Source organism: Lethenteron reissneri, chromosome 57 (assembly GCF_015708825.2).
Source record: "Lethenteron reissneri isolate LAM-NWPU_2019-01 chromosome 57, ASM1570882v1, whole genome shotgun sequence".
Taxonomy (NCBI): Eukaryota; Metazoa; Chordata; class Hyperoartia; order Petromyzontiformes; family Petromyzontidae; genus Lethenteron; species Lethenteron reissneri.
The window spans coordinates 7710602-7735262 of NC_083835.1; the positions used below are offsets into that span (position 1 = coordinate 7710602).

Genomic DNA, 24661 nt, shown 5'->3' on the forward strand with positions numbered 1-24661 from the left:
GGGTGACCCCGTCGTGGCCGGCGCGTCGGTCGTCCTTCCTCCGTTGGCGGCGCCCGTTCCGACGAGGCGGCTCCCTCCGGCCGTTCGTCCGGTCGTCGTCGCGCCGTGCGGGCGACGCGGAGGAGGAGGGCGAGGAGGGCGAGGAGGATGGGACGAGGAGTCGAGGCGGTTGCGGTGGCGCTTGACGGGGGGCGGCCCGTACGTCGGAGGCGTCGGAGGCGTCGCTGCGCGAGGCCTCGCTCTCTGGCATCCGGGGGACACACGCAGCGGTAACGCGACGGGAACGTGGCGGGGTGCGTTGTTGTTGTTAGCGTCGTCGCGATTCGGAATTGTTGTCGATAACCAGAGGCACAGAGACACGGAGAGAGGGAGACGGAGAGATACCGAGAGACAGAGACACACGGGGGACAGTGAGCCTGAGATGAGACCCGAGAGAGAGTGAGACCAAGAGAGAGAGAGACAGAGTGAGAACTAGAGACCCAGAGACAGTGAGACCAACAGAGAAAACGGAGTGAGAAAGACAGACACAGACACAAGAGTCAAACGAGCTTCTGTACCGAACCCATAATAAACCCGTATGAACCTCTACCGTGCCTCTACTGAGCACCTACCAAACTGAACCTGTTGCAAGCCGTACTTCCACCAACCCGCACCGAACCCCTCCAGAAGCCCCAACAAACCCGCACCGTGCCCTCCTCAAGCCGTATGAGCCCGTATTGTGTCCAAACCGAACCCGTGCCAGACTCGTACAATACCCACACAGTAAACCCCCTACCGAGCCCGTAAACCATACTGTGCCCGTACCACATCCGTACTGGAACGGTACAGAACCCGGTCCCGCGTCCGTACCATACCCCTGCCGAACCCCTCCTGAACTAATACCTCACCCATACTCGTGTAATAAATCTCGTTGAGGCGACTTCTGGAATCCGTCTTTTATTCAACTTGTATTACAGCTTTCCTTCGCGCTGCTGACAGGCAGCGGAGAGGGACAGATAGAGAGACGCACTGCCACGTGGCAGCCTGGACCGCGTGGCAGCCTGGACCACGTGGCAGGCCTGGACCACGTGGCAGCCTGGACCACGTGGCAGCCTGGACCACGTGGCAGCCTGGACCACGTGGCAACCGGAGCCCCGCTCCCGCGTGGCCCCCTTCCTCCGTTCGTTCCCGGTCTGACCCCGTGTCGTTTGTCTCCACCCCTATTTAATACCCGGGTCACGTGGTACGTTTCCGCCAATCCTCGTTAGCCTCCATGGAATCTTCCAGGCTCCCTCGTCAGCTCCCGGGACCACGCCCCTGACTCCTCTCCCCATTGGCTGAGGCCAAAGCCAGCAGAACCAATCCTTACAGCTGTCACCTTTCCATCACGTCAGGGCCACGTCCCCAGGCTTCCCCCCCATTGGCTATAAACCAGGACCGGCAGAGCCAATCATCAAGACGAGGTGTGATACGTCAGTGAGACGGATATATCCTCACATACACTCGGACCCTTGCCGAGCCCGTACACCGGACCCCAGCGTCACCCGAACCTCGACCCCCGTTACCTTCGCTGTCGGAGCTGCGTCCCCGTTTCCGCTTGCGGAAGGCGGCCAGCATGGTGGCGGTGCGCCCCTGGGGCCCTCCCCCGGCCCGCCGGCCCCCGGCGCCCTCCTCCCCGGCGCTCTCAGAGTCCTCGCGGTAGTTGACCGAGCGGGCCGCGGTCGCTCGCCGGGACCGGCGGCACCGGAAGTCCACCAGGTCCTCGTCCGTCACGTCGCCTCCCCAGCTCGCTGCCTGCGGCGGAGGAAGAGGGGGGTGGGGTGAGTGGGGTGATGGGGGTGGGGTGAGGGGGTTGGGGGGGAGTCTGCGTGTCTCTCTCTCTTTCATCATCACACGGTGGCTAGGAGATGTTAACTACCTCGTCTGATATGCAGGAGGTCGTGGGGTCGATCCCGACCCCTGACGCCTGCTGCTGTATATTTGGAGTTTGCGTGTCTTTCTCTCTCTCATCATCATCACGGTGGCTAGGAGATGTTAACTACCTCACCTCGTGTGCAGGAGGTCGTGGGTCGATCCCGACCCCTGACGCCTGCTGCTGTATATTTGGAGTTTGCGTGTCTTTCTCTCTCTCATCATCATCACGGTGGCTAGATGTTAACTACCTCGCCTCGTGTGCAGGAGGTCGTGGGGTCGATCCCGACCCTGACGCCTGCTGCTGTATATTTGGAGTTTGCGTGTCTCTTCTCTCTCTCATCATCATCACGGTGGCTAGGAGATGTTGACTATAGGGGACACGGGGGAATTGGGATCGCTCGTCTGTAGGGGACACGGGGATTATGACTGCTTGTGCACGTGAGTGGGTGTGTGTGTATTCGACTTTGAGCGGCCGGCCGTGGTGCTGGCCACCCATCCCCTCATGTGCCCCAGGACCGGTTTAGATAATCGCTACTCGTGTTGGCCGTGAGCGGGAATCGAACTCGGGTCACGAAGGTTCGTTGTTCATCATGCTAACCGCAACACTCACCCATTCACCAAATCACTCACTCGCCCGCTCACTCACTCGCTCACTCACTCATCCACTCAAACGCTCATGCACCCATTCACCCACTCACTCGCTCGCACACTCACCCATTCACTCACTCACTCGACCACTCGTCCACTCACTCACACACTAAAATGCTCACTCACCCATTCACCCACTCACTCATCCACTCACTCGCCCACTCACTCGCTCACTCACACACTAAAATGCTCACTACACCCATTCACCCACCTCACTCGCTCACTCACACACTCAAATGCTCACACACTCAATCGCTCACTCACCCATTCACCCACTCACTCGCTCACTCATCAACTCACCCACTCACTCGCCCACTCGCCCACTCGCTCACTCACTCGCTCACTCATGCATTCACCCACTCACTCGCTCACTCACCCACTCACTCGCCCCACTCATGCATTCACCCACTCACTCACCCATTCACCCACTCACTCGCTCACTCTCACCCACTCACTGGCTCACTAAAATGCTCACTCACCCATTCACCCACTCACTCGCTCATTCACTCACCCACTAAATCGCTCACTCAAACACTCACTCACTCACTCGCTCACTCGCTCACGCCCTGACCCACTCACCAACCCATTCACTCGCTCACTCACTCACACACTAAAATGCTCACTTACCCATCACACACTCAACTACTAACTCGCTCACTCACTCACACACTCAAACGCTCACTCACCCATTCACTGACTCACTCGCCCACTCACTCACCAACCCACTCACCAACCCACTCACCCACTCACCACACCGCGGGTCACACCACGTTCCCGTTCCTTCCCCACTGCGAAGCTCCCCACCCCCCGCCCAACCCCCTCCATCGTCTTTTCCAACACCTTTCTGACAGCGCTGTTCGTTGCCGTCCGCTCGGCACCCCAACTAAACGCGACGCGCGACTCACCCTCTTCCTCCTCCTCCTCTTCCTCCTCCTCCTCGTCATCCGAGAATCCTCCTCTCCTTCTCCTCTTCCTCTTCGGCCCGGGGCGTCCCCTCAGCCTGCGGCCCTTCCTCGCCGACGAGGTACGGCCCCGTCCACCCCGGCCGCCCCGCGCCCGCCTCAGAGCCCCACGAGGCCCGTGGGCCGAACCGACGGACGATCCCCCGCTGCTGAGGCCCTCCTCTTCCTCGTAGTCCGCCTCCGATAGCTGCTCCTCGACCTCGCTGTCGCTGGGGGGGGTAAGGGGGGTAAGGGGGGGTGGGTGGGAGACACGAGGGAGGAGGCAGTGGTGATTATATTATTTAATTTTATTTAAATATTTTATTATATTATTATATTATTTAACTTTAGTATGTTTTATTTTTATTATTTTATTATTCGTGACTGCAGGGATTCATCTTCTTGGTTCTTTCGGTAAAGTCACGTAGAAGGGAAATAATAAAATAATAAAAATAAAGCATAATAATAATGTTGTATTTGTATTATTTCATTATGTTTTATTTTTATTATTTCCCTTCTACGTGACTTTACCGAAAGAACCAAGAAGATTAATAAACAGTTAATAATAATAATCATTCTTCAACTTAAACTAAACTATTTTTTTAACGCGTAGGCTTTCGCGACCAATGTCATCCATAACATAGGTTGCTTTGGGTTATATCGCGTAAATATAAATGTGAATAACCCAACCGGCAATGGATACCCATTGTAATTTATATGCATTATAATCCCTCCCGCCCCTTCGCACATGAAGAGCTCCCAAGTAACATCATCACATCTGCCCCTCGATTTAAAAAGACGAAACAGGGTTTCTCCACAAATATGGCTGTCCACCAGCCGGTTGCAATTACTTGCGAAACGTTGCACTCAAATTGTAAAAGTCGTGGCTTTGCTCTCTAACACACAACAGGTGTAGAGGTGTAATGACGCACTCTCCATGCTGTCAGCCGGTAGTATCCCACACGTGTCAATAGGGGGGCGGTAGTGTGAGTAACCCCAGTGTCAACGAACTATGGGCCAGGGGGCCCAACGGTTTCAAGTTTCAAGTTCAACTTTTCAAGTTCATTTATTAGGTATAGCCCTGTGAGCCATTCGGCTCTTGAATTGGGTGCAACCGCAACAAACAAAAAAAACATGAACAAAAAACATCTTAAAGTGAATATGTGACTAAGTGCAAACAGAAAATCCAAGAAAAAGACAGCAAAATATTGCAGAAAAAACACCGTGTACACCAACGCTGTGTGCAAAAAAAATCCCCGATGGGATAACGGATCCTGGGACGCAGACCCCAGACCCCGGGATGGGGGTGGGGGCTGGGGGATGACGTCATCCTTCCAGGAACTGGGAGAAGGTTCTGGAAGGAAGGCGTGGCTGGGGCGGAGCGAGCCACGGACTTGTATAAAAGCCGGACCTCTGAACGGTCCGGGGCAATCGTCATCCACCCGAAGACCAAGAGCCTCCTGAAGAAAAGAGCTCACGGGCAGAGCCGTACCCCTGGCAAGGGTCGACTCCAGCTTATAGACCAGCGAAGACGAAGCTTCACTCAAGAAGGGGTAGAATAGCCAGTGAGAGGAGTGTCGGGTGTAAGGGGCCGTGGTGACCCCTTTACGTTGAGGTTTAATTGTTAAATAGAATACGTGTTGCCTGACAGAGCGAAACTCCTCTAGTAGATAATTGGTTTTTTACCCTTCAATCTGGCAACAAAACTGAAACCTTCTTTTACAAGGAGTCATGTTTGCATAGACCACAATACCTGCAGTCATAATGCAAACAAAACACATAACTCTGATTTTGTTTGCATTATGACTGCAGGTAAGACAGCGTCTGACAGCCCTGTTCTTCACCTGAGGACGGCTGCTTGCGTTGTGGCCGAAACGTCGTGAGAATTGTATTTTATTATGTTTTATTTTTATTATTTTATTATTTCCCTTCTACGTGACTTTACCGAAAGAACCAAGAAGGTGAATCCCTGCAGTCACGGAAGCTTTAAATCGAAATTTTATTATGTTTTATTTTTAATATTTTATTATTTCCCTTCTACGTGACTTTACCGAAAGAACCAAGAAGGTGAATCCCTGCAGTCACGAAAGCTTTAAATCGAGATTATTTTGTTGTTGGGTTAGATCGCGTAAATGTAAGCGTAAACATAGCGTGCCCCCCGCTGGTGACTACTTCAGCACTGACCTCTTGTGTGTGTTGGAGAGTAAAACCCACGACCACAACTTTTCAATTCAAGTGCCACGAAGCTTCGCCGGTGATTACAACCACAACCGGCATCATCAGGCCACAGCCAGAATTGTGGAGAATTCCTCTTAAACCGGTCTTAAATAGACCGTAACAGCCTAGACCGACGTTTCAGGCAATGGGGCTATTTCATGACACGTGAAACAGAGGAGGCCAGGACGAGAGGATGCAGTAGATGATAGGAGATTGGAGGCTGCACATGATTACTGTGCCTGATGATGAGAACTACTGCCTTTTCGCAAACGTTTCCTGATGAACAAATGTTCATCGGGAAACACTCATTCACTCAACTACCCACCCGATCACACACTCACTCACTCACCTACCCGCTCACACACCACCCACCCACCCACACACCCACCCACCCACCCACCCACCCACCCACCCACCCACACACTCACCCACCCACTCACCCACCCACCCACCCACCCACACACTCACCCACCCACCCACCCACACACTCACCCACCCACCCACCCACACACTCACCCACCCACCCACCCACCCACACACTCACCCACCCACCCACACACGCACCTACACACTCACCCACCCACCCACCCACTCACCCACCCACCCGCTCACTCACTCACTCACGCACCCACCCGCTCACACACTCACTCACCCACCCGCTCACACACTCATTCACTCACCCACCCACGCACTCGCACACTCACTCACGCACCCACCCGCTCACACACTCACTCACTCACCCACCCGCTCACACACTCACTCACTCACCCACCCGCTCACGCACTCACTCACTCACCCACCCACTCACTCACGCACCCACCCACCCCGCTCACACACTCACTCACCCACCCGCTCGCTCACACACTCACTCACTCACCCACTCACCCGATCACACACTCACTCACTCACCCACTCACCCGATCACACACTCACGCACCCACTCGCTCACCCACCCACCTGCTCACACACTCACTCACCCCCCCCACCCGCTTACACACTCACTCACCCACCCACCCACCCACACACCCACTCACCCACCCACCCGCTCACCCCTCCCCAACAAACATCGGCGAGCGCTCACCTCTGCTCGCAGCGGTACTCCTCGTCCTGCGAGGCGTCACGGCTGCTCTCGCTGTCCAGCGCGTTCAGCCTCCTCCTCTTCCTGTACCTCCGCTTCCTCCCTCGGCCCATCGCCGCGGCAACCTCGTCGCGCCCGGTAACCTCGCCTTCCCCGGAAACCAACTCCTCCTCCTCCTCCTTGGGCTGCACTACTCCTTTGCCCCCGGCTCCCCGCGTCTCCTCCTCCTCCTCATCCTCCTCATCCTCATCCTCCTCTGCATCGCCCCCATCATCGCCGTCTTCCACGGCCGCCCCCAGGATGGCCGACATGTCCTTCCCACGATGCACCGGGGCGGGCGGGCGGGGCCGGGACGCTTTCAGGTTCTCGATGTCCTTGCCGAGGCCGGCTCCTGCGTGCCGCGATTCCGGCAGAGGGAAAAATGGGAAAAATCAGCGAATCGATTGTCCGGCGATACTGGCGCAGGGGTTGAGCGCGCGCGCGTGCGCGCGTGTCAGCGTGTGTGCGCGTAGGTGCTCGCTAACAGCACTTGCCCCAAAAAGTATTCTAAGGCCTACGAGGGGGATCTTTGTCTTTGTTGTGTATGTGTGGAGAGCGGTAGTGCAGCGGACGATTATCTGAACCGGTCCTGGGTCCCGTGTCTCTGTCCCCGTGCCACCGTGTGACCCGTGTCCCCGTGTGACCCGTGTGACCCGTGTCACCCGTGTGACCCTTGCCCCCACTCACCCTCGACCTCCCTCATGTCGTACTGGATGGCCTCGTCGATGGCCTCGTCGAAGGCCTCGAAGCGGTAGCTGACCGGCGCTCGCCTCGCGCGTGCCGAGCGCCGCTCCAGCAGCAGCAGGGCGTGCAGCTCCGCGCGCTGCGCCTCCGGCGGGGACGTGCAGCGGGAAGGAGCAGCAGCAGCAGCTTCGCTCTCCGCCTGCGATGATACCACCACCGTTGTCGTCATTGGCAGCAGCAGCAGCAATACCATCATCATCATCAGCAGCGTCAACAGCAATACCATCATCGTCGTCATCAGCAGCAGCATCGTCATCATCGCAGCAGCATCAACAGCAATACCATCATCATCAGCAGCAGCAGCAGCGTCAACAGTAATAGCATCATCATCGTTATCATCATCATCATCATCGTCGTCGTCGTCATCAGCAGCAGAGCGTGCAGCTCCGCACGCTCCTCCGCCGGCAGGGGCGACGTGCAATGCCCTGCCGGAGGAGCAGCATGCAGCGTCGCTGTCTGCCCGCGACGACACCGTCATTATCGTCGTCGTCATCGTCGTTGTCATGATCATGAGGAGCACCATGAGCATCAACAGGAGCAGCAATCAAATCTTCGTTATCAGCTGCAGCAGCATCATTATTGTCAGCAGAAGCAGCATTAGCAACATCATTGTCAGCATTAGCAATAGCATCAATATCACTGTCAGTAGCAGCAATAGCATCATCATCAGCAGCATCAGTAGCAATAGCAACATCATTGTTAGCAGCAGCAATAGCAACATCATTGTTAACAGCAGCAATAGCATCATCATCGTCAGCTGCAGTAGCATCGTCGTTGTCAGCATCATCAGCAGTAGGATTCCAGCGGTGGCCGAGACAGTGCTCTGTACAGCAGCAGCAGCAGCTGCAGCAGCGGCAGCAGCAGCAGCTGCAGCAGCAACGGCAGCTGCAGCAGCAACGGCAGCAGCAGCAGCAGCTGCAGCGGCAGCGGCAGCAGCAGCTGCAGCGGCAGCAGCAGCAGCGGCAGCAGCAGCAGCTGCAGCAGCTGCAACAGCAATGGCAGCAGCAGCTGCAGCAGCAGCAACGGCAGCAGCAGCTGCAGCAGCAGCAGCGGCAGCAGCAGCAGCAACGGCAGCAGCAGCTGCAGCAGCAGCAGCGGCAGCAGCAGCAGCAGCTGCAGCAGCAGCAGCAGCAACGGCAGCAGCAGCTGCAGCAGCAGCAACGGCAGCAGCAGCTGCAGCAGCAGCAGCGGCAGCAGCAGCAGCAGCTGCAGCAGCAGCGGCAGCCTGTTCAGAGTTATCGGAAGCTCCTGGGGCACGGGACAGAAACCCAAGAGGGCCATTCAACGCACCTTGATGGCCGGATTGATGATGTTCTCCGTGTTGACTCCCAGGTAGATGCTCCGTTCCTTCCTGCGACGTGGGAAAAAACACAAAGACAAAGATCCCCCGTGTAGCCTTTCACGCGCTGCAGGGGAGGCAAGTGCCGTCACAGCGCCAGAACGGGACGTCACACATCGCAACAGATAATCATTTGAGGCCGAGTCGACCTAGGGGAGGGTGCCGGCAGCGTCACACATCGCAACGGATAATTCACTGGTCAACACACTTTTTCTGGCATAAGGTATTCCAATGGTTGTAAGGTGATTTTGGGGTGCTGATTCCAAATCTGGCATCAGTTTTTGTCTATCAGATCAGGAGGTTTTTGAGATATCAAATATTGCATTTTCAATAAAAACTGCGGAAGAAAAATATTAAATAAATGTGGATATCTACATAAAATGATATTATAAACACACTATCCTAAAAATACAGCACCATATTTTAACACTAAAGCAGTCACTGACTCACAACAACTTGCAATCATAAGTGACAGAGTTAATTTCGGGTAAAATCAATGAAAATGGGGTATGCCGATAGCATAAAAATGAGATGTGATAGAGCAAATCTGAAATCAGATTTGGAATCAGCACCCTGAAATTAGTCTAGAGCAGCTGCAAAAGTCCAGGCCAGAAAAAAATGTTCTTTTTTTGTTGACCAGTGTAATCATTTGAGGCCGAGTCGACCTAGGGGAGGGTGCTGGACTGGTTCGCGTGTTTCGTCGCCGACGTTGGCAGCGGACGGGAATCGAAACTCGGGTCGCCGTGTTCCTAGCGCAGTGCGCTAACCGCTGGGCCACCGCTCTCTCCGCAAAGTCACAAAAAAAAGTTCAGCCGGTGGTTCGACTCAACTGGGGCTACCAGAGCAGGGCTGTAATCGAAGAGCTAAAGTAATCGGATTACTCCGGTAATAGGAATGCTCAAGTAATCGGAACGGTCAACTGATCCGATCGCTCAAGTAATCTGATTACTCCGATAATAGGAATGCTCAAGTAATCGGAATGGTCAACCGATCCGATCGCTCAATCGGATTACTCCGGTAATCGGAATGCTCAAGTAATCGGAATGGTCAACTGATCCGAATGCTCAAGTAATCAGATTACTCCGGTAATCGTAAAGCTCACGTAATTGGAATGGTCAACTGATCAGATCGCTCAAGTAATCGGATTACTCAGGTAATCGGAATGCTCAAGTAATCGGAACGGTCAACTGATTTGATCGCTCAAGTAATCGGATTACTCCGGTAATCGGAATGCTCAAGTAATCGGAATGCTCAAGTAATCGGAACGGTCAACTGATCCGATTGCCCAAGTAATCGGATTACTCCGGTAATAGGAATGCTCAAGTAATCGGAACGATCAACTGATCCGATTTCTCAAGTAATCGGATTACTCCGGTAATAGGAATGTTCAAGTAATCGGAACGGTCAACTGATCCAATTTCTCAAGTAATCAGATTACTCCGATAATAAGAATGCTCAAGTAATCGGGACGGTCAACTGATCCGATTTCTCAAGTAATCGGATTACTCCGGTAATATGAATGCTCAAGTAATCGGAATAGTCAACTGATCCGATCGCCCAAGTATTCGGATTACTCGGCGAATTTAATCACTAAAGTAATAGGATTACTCAAGTGATCAAAATTACTCAAGCAATCCGATTACTTGCGTATCGCCATCACCATCATCACCATCGTCACCATCAACAACAACCATTCAGCCCCCCCACATGCCCCCCCCCCACTGCCCCACCTTCTCTCCGCCCGCTCCTTCTTCTTGAGCATCGCGTCGAGGTCCGTCAACGCCTCTTGCAGCTTCACGCACAGCTTCTTCTGCCGGTGGGGGACAGGGCGGGGGAACGATGTTAATTACCTCGCCTGGTATGCAGGAGGTCGTGCCCATTCTGCCGCCCCCTCTATCCGGCCAAACGGAAGCTGCTTGGGGCATGCGGTGGGCTGGGCACGCGCTCTCACGCGCACACTCACACACTGTTACTCACGCAATCACTCACTCGAACACTCACTTACGTAATCACTCCCTCATTCACACACTCTTACTCAAGCAATCACTCACTCACTCGCACTCACACCTCCGATTAACACGGTTGGCTACGTACGGTGCGAAAGAAGTTCAACATACATACTCACACTCTCCGCAGAACAGGGGGAGAACAAAACTCTACACACACATATTCTCGCTCACACTCACACATTCACACAGTCTGCAGAATAGGGGGAGCACATACGAACTCTACCCACACACACACTCTCACTCACACTCATTCACCCACACAGTCTGCAGAACAGGGGGAGAACACACAAACTCTAACCACACACCCAATCTCACTCACACTCATTCACGCAAACTCTGCAGAACAGGGGAAGAACACACAAACTTTACACACACACACATTACTCTCACTCACACTCATTCACTCACACACTCTGAAGAACAGGGGTAGAACACACAAACTCTACACACACACTCTCACTCACACTCATTCACTCACACACTCTGAAGAACAGGGGTAGAACACACAAACTCTACACACACACACTCTCACTCATACACTCTGCAGAACAGAAGGCGGAGAACACAAACTCTCCACACACACATTACTCTCACTCACACTCGTTCACTCACACAGTCTGCAGAACAGGGGTAGAACATACAAACTCTACACACACACAAATACTCTCACTCACACTCATTCACTCAACAGGGGGAGCACATACAAACTCTACACACACACACTCTCACTCGCACTCATTCACTCACACACTCTGCAGAACAGGGGCATCACTGACTAACTCCAAGTGGCAAGGCGCCCGAGTCGAGAATCGAAACTCGGCTGACGCTTGTTGACTGTGCGGGCACGAGGCGATGCCACTGCCGCCCACTTGCTGGAGCACTCAACCCTAAACCCCACCCCCCACCCTCGCTAGCGGCACATGGTGGGCGGTTGGACGGGTTCGCGTGGGACGTACGTGCTCACAGGGCGGGCAATACCACTCCCCGTCGGGGATGAGCATGAGCGGGGGGCGCAGGCATGCCGTGTGGTAGCCGCTGTCGCACGAGTCACACAGCAGGATCTGCACACGCGCACAGACAGAGAGACGCGCGCACGGGCAGAATCGTCAACATCATCATCAGTTTCGATTTAAAGCTTTCGTGACTGCAGGGATTCATCTTCTTGGTTCGTTCGGTAAAGTCACGTAGAATGGAAATAATAAAATAATAAACATTAAATTATTCTCACGACGTTTCGGCCACAACGTAAGCAGCTGTCCTCAGGTGAAGAATAGGTCTGTCGAGAAGACAGAGTCTGAATGAAACAACCCCAACAAGCTTGGAGCGTCTATTTAAGCTGGGTTGGAGGGGGAAGAGCGCCTTGACAAAACCCCCCGCCCACCTCCTACGCATTTGACAAGTTGTACTAATCCCATATCTGCATTTCCCATAAATATGCTAAATTCCTCTTGATATGCAAATTATTTTGTCAAGGCGCTCTTCCCCCTCCAACCCAGCTTAAATAGACGCTCCAAGCCTGGGGTTATTTCATTCAGACTCTGTCTTCTCGACAGACCTATTCTTCACCTTAGGACGTCTGCTTGCGTTGTGGCCGAAACGTCGTGAGAATTATTTTATTATGTTTATTTTTATTATTTTATTATTTCCATTCTACGTGACTTTACCGAAAGAACCAAGAAGATCATCATCAGTGGGAAGAGAAGCAGTGGCGGCGATGGAAGCGGCAGCAGTAGCAGCATCATCATCAGTGGGAGTAGAAGCAGCAGCAGCAGTAGTAAAAGCATCAGTCAGTAGATCGTCAGCAGCAGTATCATCGTTAGCATCAGCAGAAGTAGCACCATCGCCATCATTACCATCACCAGCATTGCCATCAGCAGCAATAGCAACAGCAGAAATAGCAACAGCAGTATCATCAGCAGCGGCATCATTGCATCACCATCAACACCAGCAGCAATATCAGCAGCAGCAGCACACACATTGGGCGATTTGCCAGAATATTCTGTCAAATCGCCCGATGATGCCGGTTCATGTAATAACCAGCGAAACGTCGTACAACTCAAATTGTAAATGTTGTGGATTTACTCTCCAACACACCGGCGGGCTGAAGTAGTAGCTAAATTGGTGTTTTGTTTTACGTGATAAATCTCTTACCAATTGGCTGTGTCGGGTGGTGGAGGGTTACGACACATCTATACTTACACGATCAAACCCAGAAACATTTATCGATATATATAAAAGGGAAATTTGTGAATATGTGTGTCTGTTCGAAATGTTTAGCATACTTCCCAACATGCAACAAACTTGAAATTTGGCATGTGGGTAGCTTCCAGACTGTACACAATGCAAAAAGTATTAAAATAGACTTTTGTATTTGGGGGGGGGGGGGGGGGGGGGGGCGCAATAATGGATATAATATTTTGCACGGCAAGCGAGCGGTGATGTCACATCTGTGATTGGAATCGCTCGTCTATAGGGGAAACAGGGGGATTGGGATCGCTCGTTTATAGGGTACATGACGGGATTGGGATTGCTTGTGTATAGGGGACACAGGGGATTGGGATTGCTCTTCTATAGGGGACACAGGGGGATTGGAATCTCTCGTTTATAGAGGACACGAGGGATTGGGATCGCTCGTTTATAGAGGACACGGGGGATTGGGATTGCTCGTTTATAGGGGACACGGGGGGATTAGGATCGCTCGTTTATAGGGGAAATGGGGGATTGGGATCACTCGTTATAGGGGACACGGGGAGATTGGGATTGCTTGTGTATAGGGCACACGGGGGATTGGGATCGCTCGTTTATAGGGGACACGGGGGGATTAGGATCGCTCGTTTATAGGGGAAATGGGGGATTGGGATCGCTCGTTTATAGGGGACACGGTGGATTTAGTATTATAGTTAACTTGGCCCCATCAGTCTGCGTGGTCGATAGTGGCTGTGCGGAGGGGTGGTGGTGGTGATGGTGATGCTGGTGGTGGTGGTGATGCTGGTGGTGGTGGTGATGCTGGTGGTGGTGGTGATGCTGGTGGTGATGGTGGTGATGCTGGTGGTGATGGTGGTGATGCTGGTGGTGGTGGTGATGCTGGTGGTGATGGTGGTGATGCTGGTGGTGATGGTGGTGATGCTGGTGGTGATGGTGGTGATGCTGGTGGTGGTGGTGATGCTGGTGGTGGTGGTGATGCTGGTGGTGATGGTGGTGATGCTGGTGGTGATGGTGGTGATGCTGGTGGTGGTGGTGATGCTGGTGGTGATGGTGGTGATGCTGGTGGTGATGGTGGTGATGCTGGTGGTGGTGGTGATGCTGGTGGTGGTGGTGATGCTGGTGGTGATGGTGGTGATGCTGGTGGTGATGGTGGTGATGCTGGTGGTGATGCTGGTGGTGATGGTGGTGATGTTGGTGGTGATGGTGGTGATGCTGGTGGTGGTGGTGATGCTGGTGGTGGTGGTGATGCTGGTGGTGGTGGTGATGCTGGTGGTGGTGATGCTGGTGATGGTGGTGGTAATGCTGGTGATGGTGGTGATGCTGGTGGTGGTGGTGATGCTGGTGGTGGTGATGCTGGTGGTGGTGGTGGTGGTGATGGTGGTGATGCTGGTGATGGTGGTGGTGATGCTGGTGATGGTGGTGATGCTGGTGGTGGTGGTGGTGATGGTGGTGATGCTGGTGATGGTGGTGGTGATGCTGGTGATGGTGGTGGTATCGTCACTCTCGTGGGCCCGTACCAGCTCAGGATGGTTGGAGAGTCCACACTTCTTACAGGGATCCTCCTCAACCACCTCCACCTGCTCCTGCCCGCTGTCCCGCCCCTCCTTCCCTTCCTCCTCCACCTCCCCTCCCTCCTCGTCATCGTCCTCCTCCTCCTCCTCCTCCTCATCCTCCTCTTCGCCATCCACATCCTCGCCCTCCGTCGCCTTGGCCTCGTCGGCGCGCCGCTCTGCGGGCGCCAGCCGGGGCCACCGCGCCCCGCCGTAGACGATGCCGTCCCCCTCCTCGTCGTCGTCGTTGCGCTGCAGGCCGTCCATCAGGAACTCCTCCTCCTCCTGCTCCTGCTCGTCATCCTCGTCTTCGCTCTCCGTGTCCGCGTTGCACCACCGCGACCAACGCTTGCGCTTGCTCCGGCCGCCGGCGCCACGCGGGCGCTTGTTGGCGCCTTGCCGTCGGCCCGGCGTGCGCTGGTGACCGTGGTGGTGATGGCAGTGGCCGTGATGGTAGAGGTAGTGGATATGGTGGTGGTGGTAACAGTGGTGGTAAGGGTGATGATGGTGGTAGTGGCGGTGATGGTGGTGGGTAGTGGATATGGTGGTGGTGGTAACAGTGGTGGTAAGGGTGATGATGGTGGTAGTGGCGGTGATGGTAGAGGTAGTGGATATGGTGGTGGTGGTAACAGTGGTGGTAAGGGTGATGATGGTGGTAGTGGCGGTGATGGTGGTGGGTAGTGGATATGGTGGTGGTGGTAAGGGTGATGATGGTGGTAGTGGCGGTGATGGTAGTGGATATGGTGGTGGTAACAGTGGTGGTAAGGGTGATGATGGTGGTAGTGGCGGTGATGGTGGTGGTAGTGGCGGAAGAAGTGGCGGTGGTTAGAGGTGGTAGATATGGTGGTGGCGGTTGTAACAGTGGCGGTGGAAGTGGTTTTGACAGTGGTGATGATGGTGGTAATGGCGGTGATGGTGGTGGGTAGTGGCGGTGGTAACGGTAGAGAGCACGTGAGATGAAGGTGATGACAAAGACAACATCGTTAACATCAGAGGCAATAACTTCGTCGTCATCATCAAGCGCATACAAAGCGGCAACATCACGACAACCTTTTGTGTGGCATGGCGGCCTTCATAAGTGCTACTCGCTAACAGCACTTGCCCCTACAGTCCGGTAAGGCTACAGGGGGATCTTTGTTTCGTTGTGTATGGGGAGCGGCGGTGCAGTGGTTCGCGTGCTGCGCTACAAGCCTCGTGACCCGAGTTCAATTCCCGCTCACGGCCAGTGACAATTATCTGAAAAAGTGCTGGGCCTCCACTCGGTCGACTCAGTACCTGGTGCTGTGTGGAAACATCACCACGAGGGAGACAAAGGCGGCCGGGCGTGCTGCTGGCCACCCACCCCCCTCGTGTGCTGTGCCGATCTTAATGGGTGCTACTCGCTAACAGCACTTGCCTCGTATGGTGTGTGGCGTTTGCTTGTTTTCCCCCTGTTCTGCAGGGTGTGTAAGTGGAGGTAACAGGACAGACCCAGGTGCCATGGGGTAGACTGAATGAGATGACCGGCCGATGCACGACGGGTGCCTCTGACTGTGCCAACTCGCCACGTTCCAGCCGCCCGGCGCTCCGCTCGTTGTTGCCGAGTTCACCACGAACATAGATACGTGATCATCATCACAATCCATGGGCAGATCGCCCTTCGTAGGTGTCCAATGCATATTTTTCCTTTTGTTGTTTCCACTATCATCTCTCTCTTGTGCCAATATGCTCAAGTAGTGCACATCATAGTAGTGTAGTGTATAGTCGTGTATAGTATAGTGTATAGCGTAGTTTATTGTGCAGTGTATCATCATCATCATGACCCATGGGCAGATAGCCTTTAGTAGGTGTCCAATGCATATTTTGCCATTTGTTGTTACCATTTTCCTCTCCGTCTTGTGCCAATATGCTCAAGTAGTGCACATCATAGTAGTGTAGTGTATAGTGTAGTGCATAGTAGTGTATAGTGCAGTGCATAGTAGTGTATAGTGCAGTCTATCACCATCACCACGACCCATGGGTGTCCAATGCACATTTTGTCATTTGTCTCGTGCCAGCCAATATGACTCAAGTAGTGCCACATGTTTCTGACACCAATCTCTCATGCACCGTAACAACAATATCCAAATGAAAAAAAAAGTGGCCCGGCGCCGCCACCAGCCCCACTCACCTTGCGCTTGACGGCCTCCTGCCTCGACCCCTGCGACCTCCCCACGTCCCCGGCCACGTCGCTCCGGCCGCGTTTCCCCTTCATCTCTTTCGCCGCCGCCGCCTCCGATGCCGCCGATGTTGCGGCCGCCCCCGCTTCGTCGTAGCTCGGCGGGGGCAGGCGCGAGATCCGCGTCGACCTCCGTAGAGTCCACCTCGGCTCCCCTCCTCCCTCCCCCTCTTCTCCGCCCTCTCCTCCCTCCCGCTGCTCGCTCTCCTGCCCGGCCAACGGCAGCTTGCTCCTCTCCACCACCCTCGCCTTCCCGCGGCCGCCGCGCCTCCTTCCGCCGCCCCTGCCAGGGGCGGCCGCTCGGCCGGCGTCGCAGTCTGGAGGCCTCAAATCGCCGGCGTCCATTTGGCGACCCGCGGACGTCGTGTCCTCCTCCTCGCCGCCGACTCCCGGAGTCGTCTCCGTCGCCGTTTCGAGCCGGCCGGCGTCCCCGGCCGTTGCCGACGATTCGGGTTTGGCCGAATCTCCTGCCGCTTCGGCGGCCTCGGGCTGCGCCGGCTCGTTGGCAGTCCGCTGCTGGGCCTCGGGGTCCTCCGGGGGGAGGCGGACGTCGGGGTCTTTGCCGTCGTTCTTCGAGAAGTGGCCTCCTCTCTCCGCTGATTTCCCGCAGTCCTCCCGCTCCTCCTCCTTGTTCTCCTCCTTGTCCTCCTCTGACCGTTCCTTCACAATCTTTTTCTTCTCGCTCGTGGCTTCCTTCGAGGACTCGTCCTGGCCGTGCACTCGGAAGTTTGTGTCCAGGTGCGACTCCTGACCCGTAACCCCCGGTCCGGCTTGCTCTACTCCTTCTCCATCGGCTATTTTGACCGGGTGCCCCTCGCCCTCCGAAGCCCCTTTGTCCAGTTTGTCGTCTGCGCCAGAAGATTTGTCACCTTGTAGGCCGAGGGCTCCGTCAGCATTGTGCTCACCAACATCAGCGGCAGCATTGCCGTCAGCTGTGCCATCAGCAGCAAGGATCCTGTCAACGCGACCACCATCGCCACCATCGGTTCCACCGACAACTTCACCTCCAGCTCCACCGACACCGAGCTCATCACGACGAGCGGCTGCAACAGCAGCATCACCAGCGCGGTCTCCTTCGCGATCGCAAGACTCGTCGTCGTCCCCGCCGATATTGGGTGCTGAGCTGACAGAAGACGTGGCGTCTCCTCTGCCATCTCTCCCGTTAGTCTGGTCTCCAACGACGCCGCCCCCATCTCCACCCTCGGTTTGAGCGTCAACGGAATCGGCTGTCTTCTTGGCTCCACCAATAATTACATCGTCTTCTCTACCCTCAACTTCATCAACTGTCGCAACAATTCCTTTTTTTAGTTCTTTAACTTCGTCAACATCTTTCATTTCGTCAACACGACCCTTGACTTTACGAATGCCACCATAATCTCCACCTTTGAGTTGCTCCACACTAGCCACATCTCTCTTCTTGCATTGATCATCACCGGCAACATCTCCCTTCTTGAGTTGATCAACACCAGCCACGTCTCTCTTCTTGAGTTGATCAACACCAGCCACATCTCCCTTCTTGCATTGATCATCACCAGCCACATCTCCCTTCTTGCATTGATCATCACCAGCCACATCTCCCTTCTTGAGTTGATCAACACCCGCCACATCTCCCTTCTTGAGTTGGTCAACACCAGCCCCATCTCCCTTCTTGAGTTGGTCAACACCAGCCCCATCTCCCTTCTTGAGTTGATCAACACCAGCCACATCTCCCTTCTTGAGTTGGTCAACACCAGCCCCATCTCCCTTCTTGAGTTGATCAACACCAGCCACATCTCCCTTCTTGAGTTGATCAACACCAGCGCCATCTCCCTTCTTGAGATGATCAATACCAGCCACATCTCCCTTCTTGAGTTGATCAACACCAGTCACATCTCCCTTCTTGAGATGATCCACACCAGCAACATCTCCCTTCTTGAGATGATCCACACCAGCAACATCTCCCTTCTTGAGATGATCAACACCAACATCTCCCTTCTTCAGTTGATCAACACCAGCCGCGTCTCTCTTCTTGAGTTGATCAACACCAGCCGCGTCTCCCTTTTTGACTTGATCAACATCCGCCACATCTCCCTTCTTCAGTTGATCAACACTAGCCACATCTCCCTTCTTGAGTTGATCAATACCCGCCACATCTCCCTTCTTGAGTTGATCAACGCCAGTCACATCTCCCTTCTTGAGATGATCCACACCAGCAACATATCCCTTCTTGAGTTGATCCACACCAGCAACATCTCCCTTCTTGAGATGATCAACACCAACGTCTCCCTTCTTGAGTTGATCAACACCAGCCACATCTCCCTTTTTGAGTTGATCAACATCCGCCACATCTCCCTTCTTGAGATGATCCACACCGGCAACATCTCCCTTCTTGAGATGATCCACACCAGCAACATCTCCCTTCTTGAGATGATCAACACCAACGTCTCCCTTCTTGAGTTGATCAACACCAGCCACATCTCCCTTTTTGAGTTGATCAACATCCGCCACATCTCCCTTCTTCAGTTGATCAACACTAGCCACATCTCCCTTCTTGAGTTGATCAATACCCGCCACATCTCCCTTCTTGAGTTGATCAACGCCAGTCACATCTCCCTTCTTGAGATGATCCACACCGGCAACATCTCCCTTCTTGAGATGATCCACACCAGCAACATCTCCCATCTTGAGATGATCAATACCAACATCTCCCTTCTTCAGTTGATCAACACCAGCCGCGTCTCTCTTCTTGAGTTGATCAACACTAGCCACATCTCCCTTTTTGAGTTGATCAACACTAGCCACATCTCCCTTTTTGAGTTGATCAACACCCGCCACATCTCCCTTCTTCAGTTGATCAACACCCACCACATCTCCCTTCTTGAGATGATCAACACCAACATCTCCCGTCTTGAGATGATCAACACCAGCAACATCTCCCTTCTTGAGTTGATCAACACCAGCCACATCTCCCTTCTTGAGTTGATCAACACCAGCCACATCTCCCTTCTTGAGCTGATCAACACCAGCAACATCTCCCTTCTTGAGATGATCAACACCAGCAACATCACCCTTCTTGAGTTGATCAACACCAGCCACATCTCCCTTCTTGAGTTGATCAACACCAACATCTCCTTTCTTGAGTTGATCAACATGAGCCACGCTTCCCTTCTTGAGAAGATCAACATGAGCAATACATCCCTTGAGTTGATCAACACCCACCACATCTCCCTTCTTGAGTTGATCACCACCAGTCACATCTCCCTTCTTGAGATGATCAACACCAACATCTCCCTTCTTGAGATGATTAACACCAGTCAAGTCTCCCTTCTTGAGTTGATCAACACCAGCAACATCTCCCTTCTTGAGTTGATCAACACCAGCAACATCTCCCTTCTTCAGTTGATCAACACCAGTCACATCTCCCTTCTCGAGTTGATCATCACCAGCCGCGTCTCCCTTCTTGAGATTATCAACACCAGCCCCATCTCCCTTCTTGAGTTGATCAACATCAGCCACATCTCCCTTCTTGAGATGATCAACACCAGCCCCATCTCCCTTTTTGAGTTGATCAACATTAGCCGTGTCTTTCTTCTTGAGATGATCAACACCAACATCTCCCTTCTTGAGCTGATCAACACCAACATCTCTCTTCTTGAGATGATCAACACCAGCCACATCTCCCTTCTTGAGATGATCAACACCAGCCACATCTCCCTTCTTGAGATGATCAACACCAGCAACATCTTTCTTCTTGAGATGATCAACACCAACATCTCCCTTCTTGAGCTGATCAACACCAACATCTCTCTTCTTGAGATGATCAACACCAGCCACATCTCCCTTCTTGAGATGATCAACACCAGCCACATCTGCCTTCTTGAGTTGATCAACACCAGTCAAGTCTCCCTTCTTGAGTTGATCAACACCAGCAACATCTTCCTTCTTGAGTTGATCAACACCAGCAACATCTCCCTTCTTCAGTTGATCAACACCTGCCACATCTCCCTTCTTGAGATGATCAACATGAGCCACATCTCCCTTCTTGAGTTGATCAACACCAGCTACATCTCTCTTTTTGAGATGATCAACACCAGACACATCTCCCTTTTTCAGGTGATCAACATCAGCCGTGTCTCTCTTCTTGAGATGATCAACACCAACGTCTCCCTTCTTCAGTTGATCAACACCAGCCACATCTCCCTTTTTCAGTTGATCAACATCAGCCGTGTCTCTCTTCTTGAGATGATCAACACCAACGTCTCCCTTCTTCAGTTGATCAACACGAACGTCTCCCTTCTTGAGATGATCAACACCAGCCACAACTCCCTTCTTGAGTTGATCAACATCAGCCACGTCTCCCTTCTTGAGTTGATCAACGCCAGTCACATCTCCCTTCTTGAGATGATCAACACCAGCCACATCTCCCTTCTTGAGATGATCAACACCAACATCTCCCTTCTTGAGTTGACCAACACCAGCCACATCTCCCTTCAGTTGATCAACACCAACGTCTCCCTTCTTGAGATGATCAACACCAGCTACATCTCCACCCTTGACTCGATTAACACCAGTAACTTCTCCACCCTTGAGTTCATCATCTCCACCCATGATTTCATCAACATCTCCACCCAAGATTTCATCAACATCTCCACGCTTGCCTTCATCATCTCCACGCTTGCCTTCATCATCTCCACGCTTGCCTTCATCAGCACCAGCAACATCTCCACCCTTGACTTCATGCGCACCGGCAATATCTCCACCCTCCAGTTTATCAGCACCACCATCTCCACTCTTGACTTCACCATCTCCACCCTTGACTACATGAACATCACCAACATCTCCACCACTGCTTTGATCGGCATCATTTTCATTATCAGTCTGACCATCGTCAGCAGCAGCACCATCTCTATCTCCACCTCCTTTTCCTCCTCTATCTGGATCAACGCCAAGGGCTTCTTCGGCTTCATTCCCATATTTCTCAGCGCCAGCAGAAACAACGCCGCCGCCGCCAATCCCACTCCTCCCCTGACCTCCGGACGCCTCCCAACCATCGTCCGCCCCGGCTCCAACTACGGCTCGACGATCGCCTCCGTCGGCGGCAGCGGTACAGGTTCCACGGGCAACACCACCACCACCACCGCTGCCGCCGCCATCACCGCCACCGGCAGCGTGTCTACCCCCAGCAACGGGATGGACACGTTGAGCAACGGGGGGGGTTTGGGCTCCAGCCAGAGGTCGCCCAGTCCCAACCGCGTCACCGCCCGTGCGGCCCGACGCTTTACCTCGAGCTCCGACCTGGTCGCCGACGGGTTCATCGCAGTCTCCGGCAATATCGTCTACTCCACCCCTCGCCCGATGGCCACCGGTAGTGGCGACTCCTCCGCTGCCGGTTTGGTCAACAGTTGCACTGCTCGCGCCCGCAGCTGCTGGATCGCCGATGGCGACGTCTCCACCGCCAACTGGATGAGCAACACCGTCGCTATGTCCACCGCCGCCTCTTGCGTCGTGAGCACGAACCACTCCATCTTCACCATCATCAATGCCGACTTTGCGGGCAGTCGCAGCACTCGCACCGTTGGTTTTATCACCGACATTGGCGAGTGCACCCCTGCTTTGGTCCGCACCGGAAATGTCTCCATCACTGCGAACAGGGCCAACATCTTCACCCGCTCTTCTTCCGCTTTGATCGTCAGCTGCAACGTCACCACCTCCTTCACTGCCCCTGTCAGCGGCAGTGACAGCACCACCACTAGCGGAACCTTCTCCTGTAGAAGCCCTATTGACGGCAGCGTCGCCCAATTCACCATCAACTCCGGCAGAATTATCAACACTGCCGTGCCCGTCTCGTCCACCGTCGGCGCCACCCATGCCAACCGCCCTGCGGTCCGCACAGTTCACTTCCGTGCGCTCCCCACCGTCTTCCGCTGCGCCCCTGATGCCGTCCTCCCTTTCCGGTCCTGTGACATCGTCCGCCCCGTCCTCATCGCCCTCGGCGGCTTCCTGCGAGACCACAACTCGCCGTCCACCGTCGGGTTCCGAGGCCTCGCCTTTGCTGCGTCCCGACCCTTGGCGGTTGACGGTGCTGACGCGCAGGTCGCTGGCCGATATCTCCGTGGCGTTGCCGCCGGACTTGGGACTCGCATTCCAAACCAGTTCACGGCACGTTAATGGACCAGCCTCGCCACCCGGACGTGGACTGGACCCGGCGCCTGAATGTGGACCAGGACCAGAAGCCGAATCTGGACCAGACCCAGGTCTTACGTCTGGACCAGACTTAGGACCCAAATCCAGGCCAGACTCGGGACGTGAATCCGGACCGGACCCTGGTCTTACATCTGGGCCAGACCCAGGACCTAAATCCGGACAGTGACGAGCCCCAACCATATGATCGGCATCGCCAGCAGCAGCAGCCGTTGATCCTCTCGCCGGTTCGTCCTCCGTGTTGCTGCGGTCGCTCGCGTGCTCCTCCAGTCGTGCCGCGCCGGACGTCACTTCCGCTGGCTTCACAGAACCCTTGCGGGCTGCATTGGCGGCGCTCGGCCGAGTTTCCTCTTTTGTTGTTTTCGTTGTCGTTTGCGGCATCGGCCGGTGCTTCTTAGCTTTCGGCTCCTGCCGCTCCTCTTCTACGGCTCCGGCGGCGCCCGCGACGACACCCGCGGCACCCGCGTCCGGTTCTCCACCGCCGTCTCGAGCCGCCAGCGAGGAGGTGCCCGCCCCTCTCTCCCGCTCCCTTCTTGGAGCCTCTCCCCTTTCCTTATTGCCCTCGTGCCCCTCGCCCCTCGGTTTCTCCGCCCTCGTCGATACCGCCGCGCCGTTCGCCTGCGCTCTGCTCGCCTCCTTGCTCGTGGCGATGGCGGCAACAGCGGAAGCGGCGGTGCCGCCACAGTCCACCACCTCCTGCCGCGACGACGCGAGAGCGGCCGTGTCCTCCGAGGTTCCAGAGGGATGCTCGCCCGCATCAGCGCCGCCCCCTGCCTCCGTTGGAGGAGGGGCGGCCTCCCTCATGTACACATTGGCTACGATGACGCCCTGGCGCTGCTGCTGATGCTGCTGCTGGTGGTGGTGAGAGTGGTGGTGACGCTGGTGAGAGTGACGGTGGTGGTGGTGACGGTGGTGAGGGAGGAGTGGATACGGGGCCCCAGCTCTGGCGGCCACCGCCTGCGTCTCATCGGCGCAGCGGGCCAGGTCCGCGTCCCGCGACTTCACACGGTCCGCCTCCATCGCAGTATCTTGCTTGCGCTCGTCCGAGATGGCATCGGCCAACCCCCTAGCGTATCCCTCATCGTCGTCATCGCCGTCGTCGCCGCCATCGACGTCGTCATCGTCGTCATCATCAACGCCGTGGCGCGAGGAGATCGGCCCGGTGTGCAGATTACCGAGCGGGGCTGCCTCAGTCGCTGCGTCATTATTACCGGCTTCTCCTCGTCCGCTCCGTCCACCACTGCGATCGCCCTCCTCCTCCCGCTCACCGCTGCTTTTAGGAGTGGGCAACAGGCCAATCCTCTCGCCGCCCTTCCTGTCCGCGCTGATCCACTCCACCCGGCCGCCTCCACGAGGCTCCGACTCTCTCGGCGCCGCCGCGTCGCCAGCGCTCCGCATTCTCACAATGCCGAGCCGCCGTTTCCCCACAATCCTTTGCAGGAGACTCCTCCGCGCCGGCTTCTTCCTTAACAACCGCGCCTGCGTCCGACGGCGCCTCCCGCTTAAAGCCCAGCCTCGGCCCGGCCTCGCGGACCGGCGAACTTAACGTGACTTCCGGCTTCACGGCGGCGTCCCCCTTACTCTCAGCTTTACACGTCGGGCGTTCTGAGTTTGACTCCCA

General features: G+C 54.8%; 1 protein-coding gene across 1 annotated transcript; it reads right to left on the minus strand.

Annotated features, from left to right (window-relative positions):
• Positions 1-154: 154 nt before the first annotated feature.
• LOC133357293 (uncharacterized) lies at positions 155-24438 on the minus strand. Its single transcript, XM_061575166.1, has 11 exons — positions 21345-24438; positions 16813-20831; positions 14631-15080; positions 11865-11969; positions 10630-10709; positions 8851-8911; positions 7504-7699; positions 6781-7168; positions 3447-3712; positions 1545-1773; positions 155-243 (listed from the first exon to the last, which is right to left on the minus strand). The coding sequence occupies exons 1-10, from the start codon at positions 24436-24438 to the stop codon at positions 1664-1666; spliced, it is 8769 nt and encodes a 2922-aa protein (XP_061431150.1). The 3' UTR covers positions 155-243; positions 1545-1663.
• Positions 24439-24661: the final 223 nt, after the last annotated feature.

Bases quoted from the DNA above. Each gene is read 5' to 3' on its own strand.
- LOC133357293 (XM_061575166.1), bottom strand. From the start codon at position 24,438: ATGCGGAGCGCTGGCGACGCGGCGGCGCCGAGAGAGTCGGAGCCTCGT. The intron at 7,700-8,850 runs GTGCGTTGAATG...GTATCATCGCAG, and splicing joins TCATCAATCCGGCCATCAAG to GCGGAGAGCGAAGCTGCTGC. The intron at 7,169-7,503 runs GTGAGTGGGGGC...CGCGGCACGCAG, and splicing joins CGACATGAGGGAGGTCGAGG to GAGCCGGCCTCGGCAAGGAC.